This window comes from Lepidochelys kempii, chromosome 7 (genome assembly GCF_965140285.1).
Source record: "Lepidochelys kempii isolate rLepKem1 chromosome 7, rLepKem1.hap1, whole genome shotgun sequence".
Lineage (NCBI taxonomy): Eukaryota > Metazoa > Chordata > Testudines > Cheloniidae > Lepidochelys > Lepidochelys kempii.
Window position 1 is genome coordinate 5816492 of NC_136386.1, and position 9751 is coordinate 5826242.

General features: G+C 41.3%; 1 protein-coding gene across 1 annotated transcript; it reads right to left on the reverse strand.

The window, feature by feature from the left end:
* Window positions 1–381: 381 nt before the first annotated feature.
* PSMD6 (proteasome 26S subunit, non-ATPase 6) lies at window positions 382–7621 on the reverse strand. The gene is made up of 7 exons (XM_073350992.2): window positions 7381–7621; window positions 6463–6608; window positions 4983–5202; window positions 4764–4872; window positions 3334–3502; window positions 821–898; window positions 382–694 (listed from the first exon to the last, which is right to left on the reverse strand). The coding sequence occupies exons 1-7, from the start codon at window positions 7582–7584 to the stop codon at window positions 598–600; spliced, it is 1023 nt and encodes a 340-aa protein (XP_073207093.1). The 5' UTR covers window positions 7585–7621; the 3' UTR covers window positions 382–597.
* Between the last annotated feature and the right edge of the window lie 2130 nt (window positions 7622–9751).

The window sequence follows — 9751 nt, forward strand, 5'->3', positions numbered from 1 at the left end:
AATTAAAGCTACAATCTATGTAACTAACAAAGCTGTCTCAATTCTGTACCATATTGGTTAGGGGGTGTGCTGCTGTATACCCTCTACTCTTTGTCTGTCAGTGTCTTTAGACTGTAATCCCTTTTGGATAGGGAATCTCCCTGTATAGTGCCTACCACCATGGGGCCCCAATCCCTATTGAAACCTTTAGGTACTACAATAATGTAAAATTTCCTTCTACTGCTAAACTATCTAGGTTTCTTAGGCACAAATGAACGCGTTCCATGAGTAATTCTGGGATTGTCACTAGTTCTTTTTTGCTCACAAATATTAGCCCTGCTTTCTAAACATAATAGCTTACTATGAAACAAAATACTGAACATTGTACATGAACATAGTACATTACATCTGTATTATAGATTTAATGAACTGAGATCTGAAAACATGAATGTAACGTTTATACAGTTCAGTTGTTTACATAATGAAGCAGACTGTAAAAACCCTACTTCTCACTTATAATTTTCTTAGCTACAGCATATCAACTCATACAGTATACATTACTTCCAAAATGGTCTTAAACATCTAAATTTTTCATTCCGTTATTTTTTTTAAAAAGTGTTACATATTAATTACTCTGGAAAGTTTCTGAACTCTATTTAGCAGCAAATCTCCTTTCTTGATGGTTTCTTGGTACTGCCAGTTCTTGCTATCAGGCCTAAAAATTATGAAGAAAGGGTTTTAGAGTAAGAAGTCACATTAAACCATGACAAGCTTTTCAATAACTGTCAATTCAGTAACTGATTAGAATATACAGCGTTACACCAGATTATAGATACTGTACCTGTTAGTTTCGACTATCTCGTTTACTTTGTCTATTTTGCAATGCAGTCGCCCAGCTGCAATAAATCTTGAAAGCTCCCTAGTTAAAAAAAAAAAAAAAAGTATGTTCAATCTATAGATGTTGCACAGAAGAGTTGCAGGCCACCCCCAAAGTGTCTTGTTTTCCTCCCACCCCACTTTTAAAGAAATGCCTTAAAGTTCTTTTTCCCCTACAGCTGTTTTTAGAAGAGCCTTTCATGTTCCACCTTTGCTCATCTATTTCCTTTTCTTCTTTTAAACTGCACCTCATTTGTTTGGACATTAGGAGGTGGTGGTGTATTGTGTACATTTAGTTTTTATTCTACTGTACAGCTCCTGAGCATTTGACACGGTCTACAGTTACATTAGTGGAATGGCTCCGGGGCAAGGCTATTACATGAAATAACTGGGTCATTGCTTCCTAAAAACTTATACTCTGAACCCGGGTAAGGACCCTCTATTCAGAACTCCCTATTCAGCCCAGGCTCCTACTGAAGCCAATAGGAGTTTTGTCTCGTCACCAAATGCAGAGTGATGTATTTCATGCTTTGTGGAAAGCCCCCTTTCAATTCTGGAGGTTGAAGTAAGTTAGCAGAAGGCAGCAACACAAACATGATTATCCCACCATTTCTATTACAAACCGTGATCAGCTCATTCAATCCAAAATCCATGTATGTCTCCCTTAATCTCTTGCCACACACAGTGCAAGCATGCTGAAGGTACCAAACCCTTCCTATCATCTCCTGATTTTGTGGGTCAGCTGAAGGAGCCAACAGTCTCCTTATCAACTCTGAGCACCCCCACATCCTCCTTCTGCACATATGTTCTGATGCTGAATCTTTATCCCACCAGCAATGTTAAATGAACTATCCTCAGTGATGGGCCGTAGCACCTGTGCTCAAATTACTCTGAATAGACAATCCTCTTCCCAGTTGCCACTGCCCTCCTATATCTCTGAAAAATTCAATCATACAGCATACTTCTCATGTTTCAGCCCCTCCTATAACGGGGAGTAGCCTTACTACACATTTTTACCCACCCTAGTCCCTGACCTGAAAGTTTCTGCCCACAAGGCACAAACCTGCCTAACTGCCTGGCATTGCAAGTAGCTGATTTAGCACAACCTGTCAGCGATTTTATACGTTTTTCTAAGAGAAACAGTACAAAATTGTTTGACATTTCCTAATAGCCCTGCATGTTAGATTGTTTGCTTAATAAATTGCTGCTCACGTTAATTTTGTTTCCTGGTCCAACTAACGCTTATGAGGCCATATCGCAATATAACAAACGAGAGTGGTTTATTATGGATCAAAGTGTGGATATGAAGGAAAAAATAATGCTGGTGCTGAACAAGTGCCTGTGAATGGATAAGGACTGGTTACACTCTTCGTGTTGGTCTGTTTCCACAGAACTGTTTGTGGCGAGGAAAGAAGTGACAATGAAAATAAACAAACCCATATTCCCATAGTAGAGCATGACAACATGGAGAAGTACCTATAGTAAACCAGGTAAGTTACAATCATTAATAACGATCTATTCTCACTATTAATAGAAACTGGTATAACTTAAGTGCTGATCTCATTAATATGATTATATTCAGTTTCCTTTCAAATGTTCATTTTTTGCTTTACTAATTTATTTATGTACATTTCAGTCAGGACTCAGATTCCTGCCCATTTTTTCTTAATTGGGAATATTTTAAAAAAATACTTATAGATGGAAGCAAGTTGTTTCTCTAGAGATATTCAAACACAAGCTGGCTGTTATAGGTATCATAGGTAAATCCACTAAACTTTCACCCTAGATTTAACTTCAAATCCCAATATAGGTCACAGTGAAAACCAGTTGTTTGGTCTCACCTTAGAACTGGAACTGCAAGTGCAGACTGAGGTGTGATTTTGCAAAGCTTGCACAACAGCTGCTTACACTTTACCTGATTTAAACAACAAATATCAGGTCCAATCTACACAGCAATTATAAAGTGAGTCAGGCGATCCAGTTAAAACTTGTGGTGAAGATTGGACTTTATGTTCCAGTTTTGGGACACTTGACAGTCAAAATTTAAAGAACATGATGAAGTCTCATCTACATCATAACTTTTAAGTGTGTTATATCCTAGTTCCCTAAATTCAATTGTAGTTGTCCAGATAGCCCTTAGTCTTACCATTTAAAAAAAAAAAATATTTTCCTAAGGTATCTCATGATGCTTCATGTGTAAAAACTAAATATACATTTCTTATGCAGAGAGAAAATGAAATACTGGACAACGATTTTTTTTTTAAACAGACTAAAGTTAAACTGATTTCTACCCTTAAACATGAGATTAGTAAAAAAATAATCTTGCATGCATACACAGATAACTTGGTTTGTGGATGGTCTAATATCTCTTCTCTCTATTTGATATCATCTGTTTATTTGTAGCAGGATCATTGTAAACTCGTTACTTTATAAACAATGACTAAAGTCTCTAACTTACGAAAGTTACTTTTCACTTACTGATCTATGAATTCTACACCGACTCCAAAAGCTTCTGCCATGTACCCTAGTGTCAGTGACCGGTAGGATTCTAGGAGCTGGCTGTAAGCATGGATTCTCATTTCCCGTACATAATAACGGTAGTGAGGAGCAAACAGCCAATCTTTTTTCATCTCTTGCTCTACAATAGCTGAAAAGATAAAAATCACAAATACAGTCTATAATCTCTTAGAGTTAATCTATTCCTGGTTATACAAAAAAAACAAACAAACCACCCCACATAACAAAGTTCAATAAGCAACATGACATGGTATGTGGTCGTACAGGATCCTTGTGTCCCGTACGTGTGCATTGAGATATAAATGCACAACCAAAGTAGATATTCACATCTTTAACGATAAAACTTGGTTTCTGTTTGCTTCATCAAAACTTGTTCTTAATAGAACAGTGGAGGGTAAGACTAGCTTTCTATTGAGAGGGTCTTAAACTGGCTTTAAGAAACTACAGATGCTTCAGGAGCTCTTGGTTTTTGTCAGACTGGCATGTGCAGTTCTCAGCAGCAGCTGAGATCTGCAGCTGAGATTTTCTGCCCTCTGCTTCTGGTTGCAGGGCAGCCATTCGGACCCAGTCTTCTCCAAAGTAAAGGGGAAGATTTTTTTTAAAATTCTTTTTTGCTACCCTAGAACCCATTTTCATGGAAACTGGAACAGAAACCAGCAGCATGAAAACTGACAGCACAGTGACAACAATGAAGAATGGATTTTAAAACTGCTTCCTTTCCTCATTTCTGCACTGTTCCCACAGAAACCAGTTCAAAACCGCCCTTAATAGCCAGCAGCTATGAAATCTCCCCTTTGTAATTTAAACCTGAAAGTTCAGATTTTAAAAATTTAGAATCCTTTGACTTCCTGAAGCATCCAGTGTTTTAAATTTATAAAAAACTGTCTTCATTTTTAAAGGAAGCCTTCCAGAATTCCCATTTTAATGGAGTTACGTACTATTAGGGTCCCAATTCCACAATCAGGAATCTTGTATTTGCACACAGCTTATGGGTCTGACCACAGAATTAGGACCAAAGATAGCAAACTAGCTCTTTGATCGCATCCCGTAAGATGGTACTAGGTGCCTACATTGTCAGAACCTTCCCTCATCCAACAAGATGCCACCTTTCAAAATGCTCATTTTGTAAGAAAAACATTTTAGAGAGCCATAAATCCTTGCAAGAGCAGCTTACTTTACCTCACTGTGCTGCAAAGGGAAAGTGGTATTTAGGAGTGATTCACCTAAAGTAAATGGATGATTTTAACTGTCAGGGGTTTGACAACACTAACTACACCTATAGCCCATCCCCTAGGCAATTCTACAAAACTCAGCTACGATTTGTAGCAAGCTGCTCACAGGACCTAATGAGAAACACAGGACAATGATACTGGTGTATGAAACATCCTTACCTAATGACTGGAAGAAGACTGAATAACGACATTCATAGAGTGAAAAAAGATACTGTCGTACTGTTGGTAAACTATGCAACACTTCCAGAATCTCTGCCCCTTTAATAACCTGAAAGCAATCGAACAACATTTAGAAGTTTCATATACTAGTCAGAGAGAGAGAGAACATTAAGAACAATTTGATCAGCTTGAATCAGTGCAGTAATTTGCTTTACTTGCCTTCTCTCTAAGGTCAGGTCTGTCTAACGCGATCATACTGACGTAGACAGTATATGTTACAAATGTTTTGTAATCCATAAGTTCATAGGATGTAAATGTTGAAACTGTATCAAGAAAGAGTTCTGCTGCTTGTTTGAAATCTCGAATAGCTACGCAGTAAAGACCTTGGTAGACTTTTAGACGATTTCTCCTGTCCCAGTCTCCTCCTTCCTCTATTAGACTTAAAACAAATAAGATATATAGTTACATGTTTTATCTGAAATAATGAGTACAGTACATTTAACAAGGTTAGAGTGCATAAGGAAGTCTTAGTTATGAAGTACACTATATCGCAACCATTAGAGCTTCAACAATGCACTTGTCAGTCATAGGTGGGACGCTTTCCTTGGTAAGTGAGGCCAGAATTCAAGCTACATTTTAAAAAATTAAAAAGTTTCTAGCTGATTTAGTTGTGATGATAATTTTCCAAATGTGAACCTATCCAGTACTGTGATCCTGAGTCCGCAGACACACACCTCCAATGCCTGTTGTTCAGCTTTGCTCACCAGTAGTAGACTAAAATCATTTAAAAAACTGTTAGGAAAAACCACCAAAATCTATGGGCAGCTGTGAAACTTTCAAGACCCCTGTAATGCTGCTGTAGCCATGAGCAGCAGCAGAGGCAGGGCCAGGAGCCATTCACAGGGGAGAACACAAAAAATAGTGACTGAGGGAAGAGTACAGTTAAAGATCTCTCATTGCAACAGCCAAGATGATCAGGAACCAGTAGTGGAGACCAGCTCATTGGAGCAGCCTGAAAGCGCCATGGTGTTAAGGGGAAAAAAGTTCTCTCTCTCTTCTAGCAGCTATAGGCAGGAAGAGGTTTGAAATTAAAACTCATCAAATACAGGCCAGTCAGGACCAGACACAAAAGATTCAAGCCCCAAGGAGTGTCCAAGGGCAGCAAATATCCTCACAGAAATCCCAACACCTCCATCTCCCCGCTCCCAGCAGCTAGAGGTTGTAAGGGCACCAGCGTTTCCCATATGGGATTGCCCCATGACTAACTGATCCAGCATCCACTCATCTTTCATATCTAACTCTAGCTAGTGGGTTTATTCCTCTGGCTAGTTGGTATCTGATAAGTTTTTCAAGCCCTGGTTAGAATCGTTTGTGTCTTTCATAACTTTACTCAGGACCATAATGTATAACTAGATTTAATTTAAAATTAGTAAATAATGAGAACACAAATGTCACTTTATTTTAATTATAAAGTCTTTGTACCAGGAACTCCTATTTCTTTCAGATTGCAAAATGCACTGTGCACTCATAACAAGAATAAATACTAATTTTTTTAAATTATTAACAAATAAGCCAAACTTATTCACTCGTAATCAGGCAGTTCTATAGCTATCTTCAAACCTAGTGTTTTGTTAGACATATGCAACCAATGATGCTTTACTTCAAACAGTGATATTTGCCACAAATCTAACAATGGTACCTTTTTGCCTTTTCGATATTCCGTGTGATGAGGTCATTATCCATGTAAAACAAGCCAATTCTTAGAAGGTAGAACACAATATCCAGACGATGTCCCAGGGCCACAGTTTTGTCATATGTCTTACGAAAAGCAGTCAGAGCTCCTTCCTAACAAGACAATATTTTTTAATATTAGAACATAAAAAGGAACTGGCACCCCACTAAAATGCCTTATCAAGAAAAGCTGCCTTGGGTGTTACCAGGGTAGTGTAGAGATTTATCTTGCTGACGGACATTTCAGCAGTACTGCGGGGGCAAAAAAAAAAAAAAACACCACAGGCAAGTGAAACATGTCTTGGCACTTAAAAAAGCTGGCAGCTAACTTAGAAAGCCAGTTTAAACTAAGTTAACATACTCTGATCAAGATGCACCATCCATAACAGAACTGTACAACTGTCTATCCTAAATAATTAAATACCAACCTTTTCAAAAAAGGAGATTAACATTCACAACCTGTCAAAGTTTAAATCTGAAGTTCCAAAAGTTACTCCCAAAATAGCTTAACAGAGTCCCCAATGCTTATATAAATACAGTACCTAACTCACATTGCATATGCAATTATGATGTAACAGCTTAAAAACAAAACACTAGGTAGGTAGAAAATACTGTCTACAAAATGTTTTGAAAAGTTTTAAATGGCAAACTTTTATTTGTTCTCCTCTTAGTTTGCCTTTCACTTCCCAGTTTTATACCCCTTTCCTTTCTCTTGCTGCACTGCTTAGATCTCACCACTCACCCCACCCATGCGTGGTTCTATTTTCTCCAGATCATGAGTCAGTGGGCCTCCTCTAAATGGATAGCACGCATAAATTTGCCTGGTTTGAAAGTAGAAGGATGATTTTAATGACAGCAGCCCAAGGAACCTGGGCCTTTAACTCACCTTGTCCCCAATTCGGCACAGGTACTCAGCCTTGGCCATCATTGCATCGCGGATTTCACTCTCCCCCAAGATCTTTTCAGCATCTTCCAGTTCATTGTCAAGACGTTTCAACTCTTCCTCATTTGCCTTTTTCATCTTATTCAACAGCTCCATGTCCATCTGCCAGTCAAGGGGCTTGCAGAGTGCTTCATAGTATGGGGCCATATCTGAAAGAGAAGTGGGGTAGCTCTCGCTGTCATAAACATTGCTGCAGGATCACATATCAATAGTCTGAAGTGCTAAAGGAAAACTCCCATTGACGGAGGGATATAACCAGATTAGTTATCAGGCAGCTGCCTCTTAAAAGGACATTTAGACACTATGCATTGAAGATTGTGTTTCAGGTTCTCTTCCTCTTTGACATTCTCCTGCCTCTTATGCACAATTCATTCACTTCCCTGGTCCACAGCCTGCTCTTTAGCTATTTCATCCACTTGTTGCCTCTTGCCATGCTTCTAGTCTGGCTATTAGGCTGTCTTTACTTGCTTATATAGCACAGAGCGCAACTGGACCCTGATACTAGACTAGCACTGCTAGGTGCTACTGCAAGATAAATAACAGCCCTTTCTCTTCAGCAGTAGAGACCGTGGGGCACAGAGACTGAGATGCACCCAAACCTCACAGAATAAGGTGATGCTGTGGAACACTAACCCCAAAAGGTCAGTCCCTATGGACAGACCTACCTCTCCTCTCCCCCCACCCCTATGAGTGCTGGCAGGGCACCCTGGGGGCCCACAGCTTGTTACCGGGGAAGGAGAGAAGCCCCAAGCTGCAACCCCTCAGCAGAGGACGGAATGGGGTCTGAGGTTGGGGGATGTGGAGGGGGAAGAAATTGGCTGTGGGATGTTTGGGGAGGGAGGGGTTGGGAACTGGAGGATGGTGGGGAGTGGGGAATGGGACTGGGACCTCTAAGGGAATGGGGACTGCGTCTGGTGCTGGGGGATGTGGAAGAACGGAGGGGGAGGGACAAAAAGGGGGAGGAGAATGTGAGGGGAGAGGGCTGGGGGCTAGGGGCCGGAGTGGGGGAGGGGGCCAATGAGGGAGCAGGACACTGAAGTAGGGGAGGGGGACCAAAGGGGGGAGAGGAGGGAATAGGAGTGGGGGCCAAGGGCCTGGGGGTGGGCAAGGGGGGAAGAGGAAGGGGGTGGGAAGGGAACGGGGGCGGAGTCCAGGGGCCCAGGAGGGAATGGGGCCGAAGAAGAGGGAACAGAGGGCTGGATCAGGGGAGAGGGCCCAGGAGAGAAGAGAACGGTGGCAGCGGAGGGGACCTGGGAGGGGGGGAGAGGTTGGGGTGGGGGAGGGGCTCAGGGGGGAAGTGGGATACCGGGAGGAAGCAGGAACCCGCGAGAGGGCATGGCTCCTGTCTCATACTGAGAAAGAGGGACAATCAGTGAGTTATCTCAAGTGCCTATACACAAATGCAAGACGCCTGGGAAACAAGCAGGGAGAACTGGAAGTCCTGGCACAGTCAAGGAATTATGATGTGATTGGAATAACAGAGACTTGGTGGGATAACTCACATGACTGGAGTACTGTCATGGATGGATAAAAACTGTTCAGGAAGGACAGGCAGGGCAGAAAAGGTAGGGGAGTTGCACTGTATGTAAGGGAGCAGTATGACTGCTCAGAGCTCCGGTATGAAACTGCAGAAAAACCCGAGAGTCTCTGGGTTAAGTTTACAGGTGAGAGCCACAAGGGTGATGTCGTGGTGGGAGTCTGCTATAGACCACCGGAGCAGGGGGATGAAGTGGACAAGGCTTTCTTCCGGCAACTCACGGAAGTTACTAGATCGCAGGCGCTGGTTCTCATGGGAGGCTTCAATCACCCTGATATCTGCTGGGAGAGCAATACAGCAGTGCACAGACAATCCAAGAAGTTTTTGGAAAGGGTAGGGGACAATTTCCTGGTGCAATTGATCATATTAAAGAAGTTCTGTATTAAAATCACAAATGAGTTTGATTCCCCAGAGTTTAAATTCCAGGGTATTACTAATTAAGAGGTCTCTTGGTTTTTGGTGCTGTTTCTCTCCCTCTATGTGTGAAACTTGCAAGCTGCTAATTGTGTTAGTACATTCTAAGACCAAGTCTGTTCTCAAAGCAATTCACAGAGAGAGAGACTCAAAGCAATACTCTAACAACAGAAACAGCACCCAGAGACTCCCCACCCTTTTGTTGTATTAACAATTGTGATTAAAATAGAGATAGAGGATGTATGTGGATGGATGCTTGGTGTGGATAATAACTGAATGATCAGGGAGGTGCCAGCCTAAGAATCCAGTGTCCATCGGCTGAAGAAGGCGTCAAGTGGAAATAACCAGAGGACCCCCCGGAGG